The sequence below is a fragment of the Solanum lycopersicum genome, chromosome 2, assembly GCF_036512215.1.
Source record: "Solanum lycopersicum chromosome 2, SLM_r2.1".
Classification (NCBI taxonomy): domain Eukaryota; kingdom Viridiplantae; phylum Streptophyta; class Magnoliopsida; order Solanales; family Solanaceae; genus Solanum; species Solanum lycopersicum.
Window position 1 is genome coordinate 65,256,737 of NC_090801.1, and position 18,435 is coordinate 65,275,171.

General features: G+C 31.7%; 3 protein-coding genes across 8 annotated transcripts; 1 reads left to right on the forward strand and 2 right to left on the reverse strand.

The window, feature by feature from the left end:
• Positions 1-1,787: 1,787 nt before the first annotated feature.
• LOC101262882 (large ribosomal subunit protein uL5z) lies at positions 1,788-4,649 on the forward strand. The gene is made up of 4 exons (XM_004232289.5): positions 1,788-1,919; positions 2,019-2,169; positions 3,752-3,947; positions 4,274-4,649. Exons 1-4 carry the CDS (start codon positions 1,917-1,919, stop codon positions 4,467-4,469), a joined length of 546 nt encoding a protein of 181 aa, XP_004232337.1. The 5' UTR covers positions 1,788-1,916; the 3' UTR covers positions 4,470-4,649.
• A 3,014-nt stretch (positions 4,650-7,663) lies between these two features.
• Positions 7,664-12,382, reverse strand: LOC101262580 (uncharacterized). Of its 6 annotated transcripts, none has more exons than XR_739817.4 (9): positions 12,244-12,382; positions 12,062-12,109; positions 11,848-11,917; positions 11,493-11,583; positions 11,352-11,413; positions 9,987-10,255; positions 9,856-9,903; positions 9,645-9,776; positions 7,664-8,071 (listed from the first exon to the last, which is right to left on the reverse strand). XR_739817.4 is itself a non-coding variant. In XM_069294533.1 (9 exons), exons 1-9 carry the CDS (start codon positions 12,262-12,264, stop codon positions 7,884-7,886), a joined length of 849 nt encoding a protein of 282 aa, XP_069150634.1. In that variant the 5' UTR covers positions 12,265-12,382; the 3' UTR covers positions 7,664-7,883. The 6 variants fall into 6 exon arrangements, 5 of the variants coding, with proteins under 5 accessions (XP_069150634.1, XP_004232336.1, XP_025885328.1 ...); XM_069294533.1 differs by having other exon boundaries at positions 9,711-9,776; positions 9,856-9,889; XM_004232288.5 differs by having other exon boundaries at positions 9,856-9,889.
• A 3,812-nt stretch (positions 12,383-16,194) lies between these two features.
• LOC104645727 (uncharacterized) lies at positions 16,195-17,303 on the reverse strand. The gene has a single exon (XM_010318016.4). It carries the CDS (start codon positions 16,898-16,900, stop codon positions 16,439-16,441), a length of 462 nt encoding a protein of 153 aa, XP_010316318.1. The 5' UTR covers positions 16,901-17,303; the 3' UTR covers positions 16,195-16,438.
• Positions 17,304-18,435: the final 1,132 nt, after the last annotated feature.

An 18,435-nucleotide genomic window follows, 5' to 3' on the forward strand; every position in this document is an offset into this window, starting at 1 on the left:
TGAACTAATATTTAAAGAAACCTCTAAAAAGTTATTTGTATATTTTAAAGCTAAATTTATTATATTTATGTGATAAAATAGATTTCAAAAATTTTCCCCTACATTTAATAATTATCTAAATTATCACAATGTTTGTAAATTAGAAATCATGTTTGTAAATTAGAAATCAAAATATCCCTGTTTTTCTAATACATCTTTTCCCCAACTAAAATCTAGTTAGCAAAAAATGATAGTAGTAGAAATTACATCAATAAGCAAATATATATTAATTAATTAGTTAGTATAGATTTATTCTGACTAATTTATAATAATTACGTATTGAGTTAGTAAAATTCGTCAATGTTAATTTTTTGTTTGGTTTGTATTTATATATATGAAGGTTTGTATTTATATATGACAATAATTTTCTTTGATCTTTTAATTTTATTATCGAATGCATTCAATCGTTTATGTATAACTTTTGAAAGTTGTATAAATGTTATTTTCAAAAATATATATAATATAATGTGTAGAATTTTCTATAATGTAATTTATACACTATAAGTTGTATACCTATTTAAAGTCCAGTCTTTTCAATTTATATAAATACGTTATTTCGAGTTTTATCATATTTGTATCATCCCAAAATTTGTATTACTCTGAAAAACATATCTATTTTTATATTTATAGTTGTACCCATATTTGTATAAATTTCATAGTTTTATATAATTATTTTAGTTGTATATTTCAGTATTTTACCTTTACAAAATATTTAAGTATAAAAGTTTACTAACAGAATTATACATACACAGATACAGACGAAAATAACTCAATTATATAAATATACACAAATTATTCGAACATATTCGTGAATTATACAAACGAATAAACTATAACTATAACTCATAAATATGCAAACTATATTTTAAGGGCCTAATTAAGTTTAGGAAAAATTATGCGAATAAACAAATTTAAACTGCTTAATTAGTCATCATAGTTATAGTTTGTTATAATTACCACATGCGACTGACATTAATCATTAGTTATGTGGACTGATTTTGAGTTTGTATAATTCACCACATTTGTATAATTCGCAATTAACAATTTTTGCTTGATTTATATTTGTATACGATGTTTTGTATTTGATATGATGATGATTTTCTTTGGTTATTCAATTTTATCACCATATACATTCAACTTTTTTTTTTGTATAACGTTTTAAAAGTTTGTACAATTGTGTAGTTTTCATATCTTTTATAATATAATGTAATTTGTATAACCGTTTAAAATTCATATCTATATGATTGTATCTATTCGTTATTTCGAATTTTTATCATATTTGTATAATGACAAACTTTTTATTGCTTAATTATACAAAAACACGTAAATTATACCAATGTACTCGCAAATTATACTAATGAGATTCGAGTTATAGAAATTATTGTCCCCTCTCACTCACCTCTTTCCTCCTTCCCCCAATTATCTCTCGACTCTCTTCTCCCTCTCCTAATCTCACTCGCCACAAATACATATGTATACCAGTTGCATATATACAATTATCTAACTAACTAACTACCTAACTATATATATATATATACAAACACACACAAAATTCACCTCTCTCCCACTCTATGCTATCTTTTCTTCCTATGATAAGTAGATACAAATTGTAAATAACAAACTATAGCTATATTAGCATAGTTAAGCTATGTTTGATTGGCTATATGTGAAAGTTTTCCTTCAAATTTTATTATAGCGGCTATTTATGAAATTCCTCAAAAGATGCCCACGACCCGACTCCAGCTACGGCCCATATGTCGTACCATTTATAAAGTAAACTACGATTAGGGTTTATTACGACAATTTCCGCCCTCTCAGAGTCTCAGTACCCCTTCAACTCTGCTGCCGCAGCTGAAACATCTTCCCGTGGAAGCGCCATGGTATCTCTCACCGATTTTCGTTTTCATGAGTGTTGATGCTTTATCATATGTATTCGCCTTTAACTTGAAATATGATTTTTGATTGTGCAATGAGAACAGGCTTCAGAGAAGAAATTGAGCAATCCCATGAGGGATATCAAGGTCCAGAAGCTTGTCCTCAATATCTCCGTCGGTGAGAGTGGAGATCGACTCACCAGAGCAGCGAAAGTCTTGGAGCAACTCAGCGGTCAATCCCCTGTTTTCTCTAAGGGTAACTTTTTGAATCTTCTAATTCTTTTCCATTTAAGTACATTAATTATGTGGTCTGGGAAATATTAGCTTTCTACCATGAACATTTATCTAATGTGTGAATTGACACTTATGTATACCTTCAAGCTGTTCCTTGTAATCCAGTGTCGAATCTTGGATATCTGTAACATGGGTGCACCACTAAAAAAACCAAAGAAAAAGAAATTGATCCCTAATCTACTAATTAAATATCTCAACCTTTAACCAAGTGCACCATTTGGTATCCTTCCTTGTAGCATGGTTACCTGTATATAATATATTAAATATCTTAACCTTTAACCAAGTGCACCATTTGATATCCTTCCTTGTAGCATGGTTACCTGTATATAATATATTAAATATCTCAACCTTTAACCATGTGCTCCATTTGGTATCCTTCCTCGTAGCATGGTTACCTGTGTATAATATTATTCAAGTTTTAGCAATATATACCTAAAATACTTAGTTTTATGGATGGAGAGAGACCAAAGGCTCACGTGCCTCAAATTTTGCCTATGGTGATTGTTTTACTTATTTTGTCTGCTAGTTTTTTTCTAGTTTATCATTGATTTTTAATCAGTTGAAGTTAAAATATCAGCCTGAATAGAATGTAAAGATGCAAAAATCATGTAGCCTAACCTTTTTTTTTTTGGGTTGCATTGGAGCCTAGCCGATTGCTTGATAATGGCGGTGTAAATGTTTAGTCATGGAATTAATCCATGCTTAATTTGATCTATATGCATTCAAGCTGTTTCTCGCAGTGTCAAATCTAGACTTTCTATAATATGGGCCCATGGAGATTTATCCCTAATCCTCTAGTTAAATAACTCAACCTTCAACTAAATGCACCTTAGTCTCCTTGTAGCATGGGTGCCCTGATGCAATATTATACGAATTTAGACAGTTTATACACAAAATGCCTAGTTTTACAGAGACACCACAGGTTCACTTGCTCAATTGTTGACTATAAATTTACCCCTAGTTCTTTTTAGTGTGATTGTTTAACGAATTGTGTCAGTTTTTTAGCTTGTCATTGATTTTTATCCATCACAGTTTAAATATCACCCTCAATAGAAAGGAAGGATGCAAAAATTCATTCAGCCTAACCCTTCTTTTTTGCCTTGGAGCCTAGTTGATTGCTTGATAATGGCAGTGTAAATGTCAAGTCATGGGATTAATCCATGGTTAATTCAATATGTATGCATGTTGATGAAGCTTCCTTTTGTAATTAATGAAGGTACTAGCTTATTTGGTTCATATTCTTGTATTATACTGGGTATATAATTTTTAGCTTTTAGACATGCTAATCTTTGTGGTAGATGTTGGTTGAAGTTGGTGTTTATCTCAATTCATTAGTGTTTATGAAAAACACGCCATTCACGAGTTCTGTGAACTAGTGTCCTGCTTTTGTTCATTCATTGATATGAGAAACCTAGCTGATGAAACTTTAAGTTATTTGTTTTGTAGTGTTTGTCTGTGGACATTTAACAGATGTTATATGTATCTCAGCTTACCCTCTTTAATTTTTTGATCTCTCATGTTATTGTTATGGTTCTCATTATCAGCAAGGTATACTGTGCGGTCCTTTGGAATCAGGCGTAATGAAAAGATAGCTTGCTATGTGACTGTCAGAGGGGAGAAAGCTATGCAGCTTCTTGAGAGTGGATTGAAAGTTAAGGAATACGAGTTGTTGAGAAGGAACTTCAGTGAGACCGGCTGCTTTGGGTTTGGTATTCAGGAGCACATTGATCTTGGAATTAAGTAAGCAGATAATCGTTTAGATGTCTTTCTGGTTTATAGCTTTCACGACTTAAATAATTAGCTATGTTGTATAGGAGGTAACCTGGATCTAGTCTTCCTTTCTTCTTACAAAAAAAAGAAAATCGCATTAGCTATTTCATTAATACCCATATAACTTGGACGTAGTTTAAGGAAACATGATTTACTTTTTTCATATTGTTTCTTGGATCTATCTTATGGTTGCCGTGTCTTACTATATTAACCTCGAAAGATTTGCATCTGCTATTTTGATATAAAATTTCAATCTATTAATGTCTGTCATCCTATGTTTTGTTAAAAAATTTCAGATATGATCCTTCAACTGGTATTTATGGAATGGATTTCTATGTTGTATTGGAGCGCCCTGGCTACCGTGTTGCCCGTCGTCGCAGGTGCAAGTCTCGAGTCGGGATTCAGCACAGGGTCACTAAGGAGGATTCAATGAAGTGGTTCCAGGTCAAATATGAAGGTGTTATCCTTAACAAGTCCTCAAACATTCAGTGATAAGCTGAGTGCCAACTTTTGGACCAGCTTGTCTCCTGGCAAGTTTATTTTTATGTATTTTTGTAGACAGCCATCGATATTACTATTAAAGGAATGTTTTGGAGAGATTCTAGTTGGCAAATTAGTATGTTTTACTTCTCATTTTGGCAATCAGATGAATTCAAATCTTTGTGATGGTAATTTTCAGTTTTTGCAATTTAAGTAGGAATTATTCAACTACACAATTGTGTTACTGCAATGCTTAAGCGTTTCAAGTAAATCAGGTTTGGGGCTGGATGTTTGGCATAGAATGCATACAAGTACATCATTGGTGTTTGCGTTTAGTCTCTCCTCTTTCTCTAAACATCTTGTCAATCTTATCATGCGCCATTACATGCATTATGCTTGAAATAGTTTGGATGTCTATCTCAATTGCACATAATGCGTAAAAGCAAATACTTTTATATTGTAGAATAATCAAGTATTTGAGATGACAAAAAATAAAGTTAGGAAATCAAATAAGTCGAGGGTTTTATACTCTCTCCGTTTTATTTTATGTGACAATATTTGGCCGGACGCAAAATTAAAAATATAATAAAGACTTTGAAATGCTTATCAAATTGTTCTTCAAAAAAGTAAATTCATTTTCTCTCTCCTCATAAATATATTAGAGTATTATGTTTAAAATTACGTCGGACCAACAAGAGTAAAAGATGAATTGTACCTAAAATACTTACCGTATAAGTAAATGTGACATTTTTTTTGAGACTGACCAAAATGAAAATAGTGTCACATAAAATAGGATGAGCGGAGTATACAAAATGATAGAAATATAATTATTTAATTTACTATTGGGTTATAGGTTAATTCGTTAAGAAAAAACTCCAAATCGTTAAGAACTAATAACCCAAGAACAAAAAAAATTGAAATCGTTATCAAAACCGCTAAACCAATAACCCGATACTGATAATTCAATTTTTTTTTGATTCGAATTATCGATTTCGATTCGATTTTGAACAACCTTACCTAGGATCTAAAACCATGATGCAGGGAAATATATATACTCTAGCCCAACTAGTCAACAATAAATAGCAACTTATTATCTCTAATAGAGGTCGTTTGGTAGAGTTATTATAAAATATAATGCATGCATTAAGTGTGTATTAGTAGTATTTTGATTGGTATTCTTTTTTTTAGTCATACACTATTGTGTATTAGGTTGTGTATTACTCATATCAATTAATTCAAGATATTTTATACATAACATTAAACACTTGCATTAGATTAAATAATTACAAAACTACCCTCAAAGCATTTTAATGCATTTACTTTTTTCTTTCTTTCTTGTCATATGTTTATTTTTATTTTTATTTGTTTTTCAATGTTTTTTTAATTTATTGGTATTTTAATAGACTTTATGGCTTCTCAAGTATCTTTTTTTTTTAAAAAAATAATAATAATCAAATTCCAACATAATTTAATTAATAAAATTACTATTATGGCAATATTTGATAAAAAAAAATCTTTGCCAATTTTTCACAAATTTTTTGACTCAAACAGTACAATTATTTAACATTATCTTTGAAAAGAACAAGAAGAGGAGCAGTTAATGATGTTTTAGCAAAAATTTTGTTGCAACGAAGTGTAAAATAAATAAAGTGTGAAGGGTATTTTGTAAATATATTTTTAAATAAAAATTATGTAAAATTTGTTATTTTTAATACATCAAATCAAATAGTGTATAAGAAATAATGCTTGCATAACTAATGCAAGCACTATTAATGCAAACATTACTAATGCACCCTATTTTTCATTATTCTTATACACTCTACCAAATGAGCGTATTCACAGACGACACAACCGTTGTAATACTTACACGTAGGATCCTATTAAAATGAGGAAACAATACAAATTCCTCCGTTAGATACATGTATTTTGAATACATGAGGTCAAATTATATTCAAACATGATCACATGTATGTATATATATGATGTACTAATACTTCAACCTCCTTTGTCCTCTCTTGCTCGCATCACTCCATATCTATATGTGTTTTAGAGTGGATCTACTATCAAAGAAACACATAACTAGTATCAATATTACACGTATCATCAAAGAGATCACTCCATATCTATATGTGTTTTAGAGTGGATCTACTATCAAAGAAACACATAACTAGTATCAATATTACACGTATCATCAAAGAGACATGTATGTAGTGTCATATACATATATCTAGTATCCACCCACAAGCTATAATTTAGTACTAGGAACTAAAAAATGTTTTTAAACGTTCCATTTTAGCAAATACTATTATTAATTTCCAAAGAAGTATCTTATTTCCAAATAATTAATAATTTTTTCCAAATAAGTATTTTTTTCTCTTTCAAATAAAGTAATTTTTATTTTCAAATAAGTATTTTTTTTTCTTTCAAAAAAGCATCTTTTTTTCCAAATAAGTTTTTTTTTTCCAAATAAGTATCTTTTTTTCAATCAAGGAATACCCTTCTCCTATATATATATGTATAGTGTTTAGTAGAGCAATGGCCATTAAAACTTATTGCTCCTCTTCTCATATTTCATTAAAATTCTATTCTATTCATATACAATGGCTTCTTCTTCTTCTCCACTTCCTTCTGATATAATTTTCAAAGATATTAAGTCGAACATCCTTGGAAACACTAGACACTTGCAAGGCTGTTAAAAAAGAATGACATGATATGATTTTTGAATCGAGTTTCATGCCACAATTTTGTGCAAATAGTAAAAGTATCTTGTCCAGGGCTCATTATTTGGCGAGCCTGCATGTATCAGAATTGGTTGTTCAGGGAATAGTATTTATGATGAAGATGTAAAGCCTCTAGCCTACTCCTTAGTGATGAGCAGTCTGGCCTCCACAATGCACGCAAGGGATTCTAATTCTATGTTAGTGTAATTACGAAGTCTACATTTCATATCACTAAGCAATGGGGTGAAACTTATTCCTAATCCAAGAATGCGTAATTGCTTCACCCAAAAGGTTGCTCTCATTGTGCTGACATGCATTTCAAGATTATATGGTTTATAGTAAACTGGGGCTGATCACTCACTATCGATGTGAGATTTTTGATTCAGAATATTGGGAATGGACGCAAGGAAAAGATTTTTTTTCATCAAAGTTGTTTTGAGAGTTAGCATGGTGAATTTAACATATAATAAAACACAACTAAATCAATTACCTCACAGATGATCGAGTAATAATAAAAACTCTATGAAACAACCCAGAAATTTGCTCTACGCAACATATAGTTGTAGTTGTGTAAAAGTAAAATAAGCTAAACAATTCTGCTCGAGAACGTAGAATAATATAAACTCAACATAGAAAGTTGGAGGGATATATATACAAAATACTAAACCCAATCAGGTCCCAAGTTGGAAACTTACGAGAAAGGGACTCAGTAACTGAGCTTGATAACACGAGAAACCCTCTGGAAGAAAAGTGGACACATATTCGGGCTGAACATGATTGTATCCCTCATCCATTCAGGGGCCACTCTCTCAAAAGTCCCCAGTGACAATACGCGGTACACTAATTCAGGTTCTGCAGATGCATTCTTTGTCAACGTCAGACTAAAAGATAATCCTGCACAAACCAAGACAATCTACATTCAGATTGTAAGTTCCAAAAGTTGCTCTAATCAATAAACGAAATTAAACTTGGAGTGATGAAAAGAAGAAAAATGACAGCACCACAGAGTTCAATCACTTCCTCCATGCATCAAACTAGTGTAATGAGGCAAGTTTATATTGTCTCCGCAAAACAAACATATGGACATCGTTTCCTTGTCAGTATGTGTGAACTTAATACAGCCAAAGACCATAAAGCATACTATATGACCATAAGAAATTGTGGAAACATAGTTAGTCCAGCTAGATGATCAATTAGACTTGTCGGTAATTCACACCATTAATTTATCCTAAGCCTTTCTAGCTCTCTCTGTGTGAGGGTATCGCAACACATATATATTAAAGAGCAACTATCACAATGCTCTACTTTAAACTGGAAATGAAAGAACAAAGGAAAAATTGAAAATTCTGATTCATCTGAATGAAGTTCAACATTATAGAGCTGCCTTATAAGTGATTCCTTCCTAATTTAGTAATTTCCATAAATTAACAACATTCTGTTCATTCAGTGGCGAAAACGACCAAGTTCTCTTGAGTGGCAAATTTTATCAATGTTTAAGGTTGAATTTTTTACTTGAATTCTTCAAAATTTAGAAAATAATAGTAGTAAACACAAACTAGAATACTACTATTGAATGAAAAAGTTCTAGCGACAAAACAATATGATCTAAAAATAATTTGATGGTCAAATTAGGGGTCATATACGTTATTCCATCATGCATATGGGATAAATTATCCAATCACTAAGGTATAAACTATAAAGTGTGGGATAAATAGTCCCAGCACTGCATTTACTTCCAATCAAACGCAGGATAAAATAGTTCTGCATTTTATCCCTAGGATTATTATTCCTTATACTTCATACCAAACAACTCCTTAAATTTAACAAAAGATAGTTAACTTGAAGATGTAGATACAGTTGAGTGCACTGTAGTAGAATATATATAATAAGAAAAGTGAGAATCATTTAGTAGCTAAATTTACACTATTAAAAATATAGAAGTTGACCACTCAAACAACCCTGCTTGGTTTTTATACAGCTGTTGTCGGTAAAATCACAGAAATGAAACTTAGGTAAATCAAACCATTTAGGTTTCTGATTATAAGCGAGCACCATTTCAAGTTTCAGCGACTAACTTCTCTTAATTGAGGATGTTTTTCTGATTATCTCTCGACTCCCACAAGACAAATTAAGATTAATATCAGCCGCATATTGTAATGACTTAGATCCCAGAATTAAGTTCATACAAACTTTTAGATTTCAGTTTAATTGGACATACAGCAAACTAGTTATTATTAGGTCAAAATTATAATTTAAAAAACAAATAAACTATAAGTTCAACCAAATAAAACTCAAGTCATCAAATAAGGCACATTTTCTAAGACTATTGAAACTTGAACGACGCCTCCGTAAATTTCAAAGATTTTTTAACAAGTATTATCACATAGTAGAAAATAGAAGTGGAAAGAAAGAAAAAGGACCAAAATTGAAGCAAGATACAGGATAACAAAGTTTCTCCAGAAATTACCGCTCGACTCATGAAAAGCTGATATGCATAATTCTTCATTTTCTGTAACAGCAAAAAATTTCATACCGACTAACCACTGAACAAGGTCTTGGAAGATGCACAAGGCTGGAGATATGTCAGCAGCACTATCACCTAAAATATCCCATCAAAGGAATAGTTACATAAGAGGAGACGACACATACTAAAATTAACAACTAAAGTTGGGATAAACCTGAAATGTCAACATTTCTTCTACAGCAAGCAGGCTGCAAAATATTGCCTGATGGTCAGAATAGTAAAATCCCAGCTCAAGTTTGCTGGATAAACTAGCATATGTGATAGAAATTGGAGAGTAGCACTGACCTTGGTGTACTTATATGAACTCGTACTTGGTTGTTCAGGTCTATTTGGAAGTTCTTCCATGGGAGACGGTGTATGTGTGTCTTGTACAATGAGCAAAGACTGCCTAAAGTGTTTCTTGTTTGTTATGGTTGAGTCATCCAATGCATCTGGAAGAAAATCTCCATCAGTAATAATTTGTCTGCTTTTTCCTTTATCATTGCTAGCGTTGAAACAGGTCCCCTGCTGATCATGTTGTTGAAGCCTCTGAATTTCATCACGGAGTTCCGTATCTGCAGGCAATATTTATATAACTATTTGGATTTCAAAATTGGAATACTTATTCAACAAAATGCAAATATAAATCTCCAAAAAAGTCAAAAGTAAACAGCAAACAGCAAAGCCATTATAAGAAGCACTAAAATCCCCAGAGGAACAAAATGAATAGTTGCCTTCATAGAGCAATTAGCAAATCCCTATAGCAATAAAATATTAGCAAAAATTTCAATTCAAAAACTGAAAAAGGAAAGTACTTACTATAAGTCTAGAACTTGAATGAGAATAAAATAGAACAAAAGTCAAAATAGACAGGAAAAAACAGAGGTAGAAGTAACTCTGAAGTCTGAAGAGGAAAAAGAAACAGAGTAAGAAGAAATTTGAAGAAGAACTATGTATTGTTTGGACTTTGGAGTCGTCGGAGAAGTCTAGTCGAGTAGAGGGGTTCGAGTCGCAGACGCAGTATAAGAGTGCAACTGTGCAAATTTGAAAAGAAAGCCCTAAAGTTACCTTTTAACTTTTAGAACTCTAAATTGGTCGCCTATATTAAGAAAATATAAAAGCCGACACCTTTCTCGCCTTTGTCATCATGGCGTCGCCTTGCTACAAAGCTAATAAGCGATGAAGGATCACCTCACCTTGCCTCTCGCCATTGTGACAAGGCAATCGCCTTTCACAACACTGTAGAAGACACAGATGGAGCATCTAGTTTTGTAGAAGGTAGACAGATAAAGGCATAAAATAAAAAAGAATGTTATGAAGAAATAAACCCCATCTGACGTCAACCAATTGCTAAGACTGTCAAACAAGCATTGAAGCTGAACATCTCTTTCTAAATGGACATACAGAAATCACATCAAGTCCTAAATGGATTGAAATTCAAACGTGTTTGAACTAAAGAGACCTCTCTTAGAAATTTTATGCTTCAATAAGAGTAACAAGAAATTGAACCTCTGAAGTCACTGGTATTTTCTACAACTTGCATATACGTAGACTTAACCACAAATCCAATATTTTAAAAGCAATACTAACTTGCCTAGCTGTCTAGCAGAAAATATAGATAGGACTATAGACATTATAAGTGTTCTACCATGACTTGAAATTTATCCTTACTCTTCAGGTTCTCTTCCATCAAAAGCTTTTGGTATCGAATCATTTCTTCATCATTGGCAGACCTGCAGCAGAGTTAAGTACACATTATATTCTTTTCATTATTCCTACTGAATAGAGTAAGCCTTTCTCATGAGTGCAGACCTCATTGATGTCATTTCACTCCTCAACTCATTTACTTGTTCCTTTAGTCTGTCCGTTTCACTTCTCAAGTGGTCAATCACTGCATCGGCAGCTGGAAGAAACAAAGCTGCATGTCAAACCTTCAACCAAGTTTGTATCTAATGTAATTAAAAATAGCACCTATGAGTTCTCCAAGTTAAGATATCATCTGGAAATACAATTTCATACTTTCAACAGAGACTCGAATGTATAGGATGTGTAAGAAGATGACAAATACAAACTTTAAATTGGCAAAACGTAATAGCTACAAAATAAAAAGGGAAAATTCCATAATAATTAGATAAAAATTAAGGTAAGCTTTCAAATATAATCCTACCAGCCACATAATTCACAAATTTCTCCTCTTGTTCCCGATTCAGGTTCTCCATGCTAGTGTCTTTTTCTTTCTACGAAAAAAAAAAAAGAATGAATGAATGAAAAATCTTACTCTTGCAAACCACTAACTATAAACAGAAAAACACATTAAGTTCCCACCTAGCTCAGCTCAAAAATTAAATTTAAAAAATGAACTCGTACAAACCCCTATATACCTTGAGCTTAGCGTACTTGCTGTAGAGCTTAGAATAAAGCGCCTCCATCTGAAACAAAAAAAAAATTAAAACCCGTCGAAACAACCATATTAGTTATGGAAATTGCTCCGGTTAACCCTAACATTCAGATTTGAAGATTTATCAGTGAAAAAAACATGTAAAGCTGAATTCAGGAACTATACCTTGGGTAAAGAAGCCGACATCGGAAAACTGGGGAATGGAAATGCCGGCGGCGTTGTTCAATTCAGTTTCTCAAAATGAAGAATTTGAATGACAAGCTTTGGCGGGAGATATGGAAAATTCCCAATATGGAGAATGAGTTCTTTCTTTTTTAGTTTGGGAACCTAAATCTAAAGCAGCTTTCCGTTTGGGCCTCGGGTCGGGTTGATCCGGCTTATTTTGGATTCTTCTGCAAATTGATTTTTCATCTTATATTTTACTTCTTTGTAACATTCATATAATAGTGCACCCTTTGCAAAATTTACCCTTCTATAACACTCATACTCAAATACTGTATAACAATATTTTGTAAGAAATATATTATGTGATAAAAAGATTAAATAAAAGTGTTGATTAACAAATATTTTGTTAGAAATATATTATATAGAAACTGTATATTTTGTAACAAATTACTTAACGCCCTTTATTGAGAGTTTGGACAAAAATATTCGTCAATTCAAACTGTATATTGTCACTAGATAGATTAGAATTTACAAAACAAACTTACATTAGGGGTATACATGGACCAAATTGATTTCAGACCATTTGTATCGAATTTTAAAATTTGTAAATCAAATTAATAGAAGTCAAAATTTCCAATCTCGATTTTTTTCTCTCCAGATTTTTTAACTTCTGCGAGTTTTAGGGGACTAGAATACTAGCTCAAATTTCTTTATTAGCTTGCATCATGATACCATTCTAAATCCACCTCTGTCGAAACAAATATATAACCATGAATTCACAAGTTCAAAATAATATAATCTCATTACTATTATAGGAATAAACTTTTTATAAAGTTGAAGCCAAAACAATAAATTTGATCAATTGAATTCTTACTTTCTCAGCATGGGAGAGGAGTGGTTGACTCTTCACAAGTAAGCAAAACCAGGCTATATTTATTTAAGACATTGCTCATAGTACTAAGCATTTGGATTCTTGCTATATCTGTCTAGCACTATATATTGTCCATGTGCTTTTGACATTTATTTGCATGGCTCTGGCACCTCTACTTTTCCATAAAGCTTCAACTATAATGGCCAGGAGAAAAGTTCAATAGAAGTATAGGTCAAATATTCACATGCATCTCAAATGTGATACATGTTAGATATATAGTCATTATACATATACTTTTCCTTAAAGCTTCAATTATAATGGCCAGAGAAAAAGTTTAATACAAGTATAGGTCTCATATTCACATGCATCTCAAATGTGATACATGTTAGATATATGGTCATTATACATATTCAATGATTTAACTTCAATCCTTGCTACTAATACTCCTTCTACTCACTTTCACATATTCACTTTGAATATGACACGTATCTTATTAAACTAGTGAAATACTGATTGATATATATTAGCATTTCATCACAACATTCATATTAATAATTAATGTTTAAGTCTCATGTCTTCGAGAAATAATTTGAAGAATAAGGATGTCGAGGTAAAATATTTTTTAAAAGTTATAAATTTTTTGATGTGGTAAAAGTAAAAGGTAAAAATAAATAAATATTTTTTGTGAAGTACTGAATTAGATAATATAAAGTAAACATAGAGAGTACACGCTACAATCAGAAAGGATTATATAAAAAAAATTACACTCCTTTTCCATTTTATATAACATGATTTATATAGCAAGGGATATTCAAAACAATTAAAACTTGTGTCAATCCAAATATAAATCTACAATCTTTGGGTACAATTTACATATTTAAAAGCTAAAAAAATATTTTTAATAGCTATGAAACGAGCTAAAAACTACATGTATTTTGATGGATGGAGTATAGTTTAAACATGAAAGAACAAAAAAAAGAAGTATAGATAGAAAATAAAAAAAACTGCACCAACCAACGTATTAGCAACTATAGTTTATAAGCCGATCAACAGATTAGTGAGTAATCATTCATTTTTAATTAGAATTTTAAGTTTGAATCTTACTGAATATATAATCAATCGTCTTATTAAAAGAAAAACACTTGATTAAGAGTGTGTTTGGTATGAAGAAAAATATTTTTTGAAAAATGTTTTCCAATTTTTTCACGTTTGGTTGGGACAAAAGTTTTAGAAAATGTTTTCCAAATTACTCATTTTCTTCAAAATTAAGGAAAATGACTTCCCTTAAAAAATCAAGGAAAATATTTTCCAAAATTCTCATACATTTTTTTTGGAGAAAACAACAATTTTTTTAAAAAATTCAATTTTAAAATTTTATTTTTTTACTCTATTACTGACCCCACCCACCCACCACCGCTCAGCCACCCCCCTCCCCAAAAAAATAATTTTGCTCTTTAAAAATATTTTCAACTTCAAATTTTTATTTTTAAACTCCTACCACCCTTTTCCCCCGGCCAGCCCCCCACCCACCCCAACCCCCAAAAAATTAATTTTGTTTTTTAAAATTACTATAAAGTCAAATTTTATTTTTTTTAACTCCTACCCCCTCCCCCTGCCCCTGCCCCAACCATCCCAAATAAAAATTGTTTTTAAAAAATATCTTCAATTTCATAAATTATTTTCTACTCTAGTAAATAAAAGATGTCTCTCAAAAGCATTTTTCATTTATAAATCAAACACTAAAAATTATTTTCAGAAAATATTTTCTACTCACCAACCAAACATGAGAAAATAAATCCAAAATCTACTTGTTTTTCAGAAAAACATTTTCTAGGAAAGCATTTTCCTTTCATACCAAACACACCCTAGGTCTCAAAATAAAATTATTTGACAATAATTTAATTTAGTTGGACTTCAAAATTAACAGAGATTACAATTGACAAGCCAAACCTCGGAAATTAGATGATATATTGACAAATTATTGATTCTGTGCACACTATTTCAACAATCAAAATAAGAGGTGTCCAATCTCATTCATTCATGTTTTTAAAATTTTAAATATAAAATCATAGTCACATACCCCACTTAGCTTTGTCAAAAAGCGTTTAAGTATGGGAACAAAGCAAAAATACGAAGTAAAATGAGACACAACTTTATAGATAGTATTATATTTTATTATTTATCAACTTTTTATCTCTTTCCTATTGGACTTTGTTGTCATGATCTATAACACTTTCAATACCAACTTGCCCCCACCATACTCTTTTTCCCATTACCAAACCAACAATGTATAACATTTTTCAATATCAGTATCATTAAATTTCTGCAACTTTACTAAATATAAAGATTATAAAATAGTGATATCTTGCCTTGTAGGTCAAAAAACCTATTTTTATTGACATGGGCTGTGCAGTTTCTGTCATTGTTTTACTGTTAAGCCAATTACCAATGCATGCGTTAAAAGATTCTGCTACACTCTCTAGTACCACTACTACTTCCTTGCTGAAAACGACTGTACAAGTTACCCAACAGTAAGAAGAATAAAGCTGTAAAACTATTTGTCATTATCATTCCCGAGCGAGATTTTACTAGTATGTTATTATAGCTATTTTCGGGAACTGCAAAATATTAAAGTTAAAAAGACTTTGGTTTGGGTATGCATGAAGTTGAATGATTGTAATGGCTAGATTGAATTGCTAAATCTCATGCTGCATAGGCATTATGTTCTCCATAATGTTTGGGACTTCCAAACTGCTTTAGAGGTTCAAATTACAAAGAAAACAAATTCTTATCGAAATTACCAAATTTGATCGTTAAAGATGATTTTTCAAATTCTCGAAATTGATGAATTTTATCTTTTTCCTAATGACATGTTTTCTTCTATTACTGCTGCTATTACTAGGAGTGTTGGGAAAAAGTAAAGTGACAAATCTCGTCCATAGAAATTAGAAGCAAAAGTGGTGAATTCAGTGTTTGAACAATCCAGCAAAACTTTAATCAATCACTTTACTGTAGATTCTAGACACAAAAGATGAAATTTGGAACTAATTTTTTGCTTCAACCTTACACACATAATTAAATTAGAGAAATACAAAGTGAACTTTTTAGATTAAAGTCATTCATGAAATTTCAAATTTACGATCATTGTTCATGCTAATTTGCCGTAACATTGGAAAAATTACGGAATTAAGCTGTGAAATGGATATACTTTGCCACAAAATCAGAGAGAATTTAATAAGTTTTAACTCCTAATATATGATTGTACTACTCGTATTTATTTTATCTCTAATTAATCAGGTACAATATACCTAGTAAATTGGTAATTTACTCGGGTATGCTCACAAGTACAGGCCGCCAAGCCCTCCGCAGTAGCCGTTGCCGGAATGTCGCTGATAACGGCCGAAGCGAGCGTAAGCCTATTCGCCGAACAGCTGATCCTGAACTAAACCCGCCGCCGGCACCAGAGGCTGCCGGCGAGAGTCCTTGTCTCGTATTTTCAGCAAACGACGGAGGCGACGAAACAAACAAGTCCTTCAGCTTATGACTGACCACCAGTTCCTTCCCCTTCTCCGTCGAATCGCGATCTCCAACAAACCGATCCGGCGAACAGACTTCCCGTCGAGGCAGCCTACGGCCACTTCCGCCGCCGATGCTACGACTGAGGAGCATACGGAGAGTCTTCCGTCGGCGGAGGTGAATAACTGGGCTTGTTGTTGGACTCCGGGTTGGACTTCCTGCTACTGCACATTGAGTTGCGAGAAGCTTGAATTTCTGCAAAGTAGCCATTTTCGTTGCGATCTGAGGTACGTATTTCGACAAATTTTAACTATTGTTTTTTTGGTTAGCAAAAATGGTAGTGAAGATGGGGGGAATTGGGAAGGATTTAGTACGGCCGAATAATATGGACCGTCTGTTTGGGTCTTTTAAGGCTTTGCTTTGTTTATCCTCCCCACTTATAAGCCTGCCGCGGTATAACGCTGAAACCGAAACGTGGCCTCTTTTCCCAAGTTCGGCATCACTCTTCATTTGTGGGTCCACTTTTTCTTTTTTTATTAACCATTTTTGAATTTAACCCCTCTCTCTCTATAAATTTGTAATAAGTAAATTTTTACACAATTTTTTTAGTGTTAAAAAAAAACTAATTACATCCCATTCATACCTTTCTAAAAATTACACAAAAAAAATAAATAAAAATTGATAGAATTCGGATACATCCATCTCAAAAGTGTTTGATATATAGTATTTTAATTTTGAATACATTGTGCACATTGTGATAAATCGTCTATAGTGATATATTCGATTAATACATCACATAAAGTGATATAATACGTTTCGGTACATCACATATAGTGATGAATTACGTCTGATACATTGTGTATAGTGATGTACTCGAAAGTGATGTATTCAATCAATACATCGCGCAAAGTGATGTAATCGAAAATATGAGAGAATAAGATTTTTTCTAATTTTTTTAAATGATAGAAATTTTTAGAGAATATGATAAAATAAGTTACGTATTTAGGTAATTTTTCTATCGCTAATACATATTGATAATGTAAAATGAGTATACCGTAAGACAGTGGCGGAGTCAGAAATTTCTTCAAGAGTGTCCAGAAATAACAAATTGTTATGTTAAGGATGTTCAAAATAAGTTATTTAATCATTTCGTATATCATTTTACTTGTATATATATATGCTAATTTTTTTTCGACGAATTGGACACCCCGGCTACGCCACTGTTGTAAGAAGTTTTAAAACTATATTGTAGTATAAGAATTTTATTTAGTAAGAATAAATGGTCACTTGTATATTCCCTAACTTTCAATTCCATATTCTATGTATGTAAATATTGGTTGAACTTGTTCGTGCATATTTATCCAAGTTTGGGACCATTATAATTCCTATGTGCAATAGTGTATATACATTGACTGGACCCGTTCAGTCTCCCTTATCAATGATAGATGAAAGGACCACTCTCCATTCTTTAATTTCAAAGATACGTTAATTAGTTACCACTGAAAAATAAAAAAAAAATTCGTATGAATAGTTAATGAATTAAATTTTTTATATTATATTTATGTTTAGATTTGAAAAAAATCTCACATACGAGTTTAATTATGAATTGCAAAAAGTAATTAATTTTTTTGTTACATTTTATTTATTGGGAATAGATGATTCAACCATGTTATTGTGTCTTTGAGATGAAGATTTAAAGTTTTGGATTTTGAATATTTAAAAGTTATGTAAATAATTGCATGCGTATATATGTGGAGTAGTTGTCCATCAACGGAAGAAAATAGGATGATGACTATCTCATTATT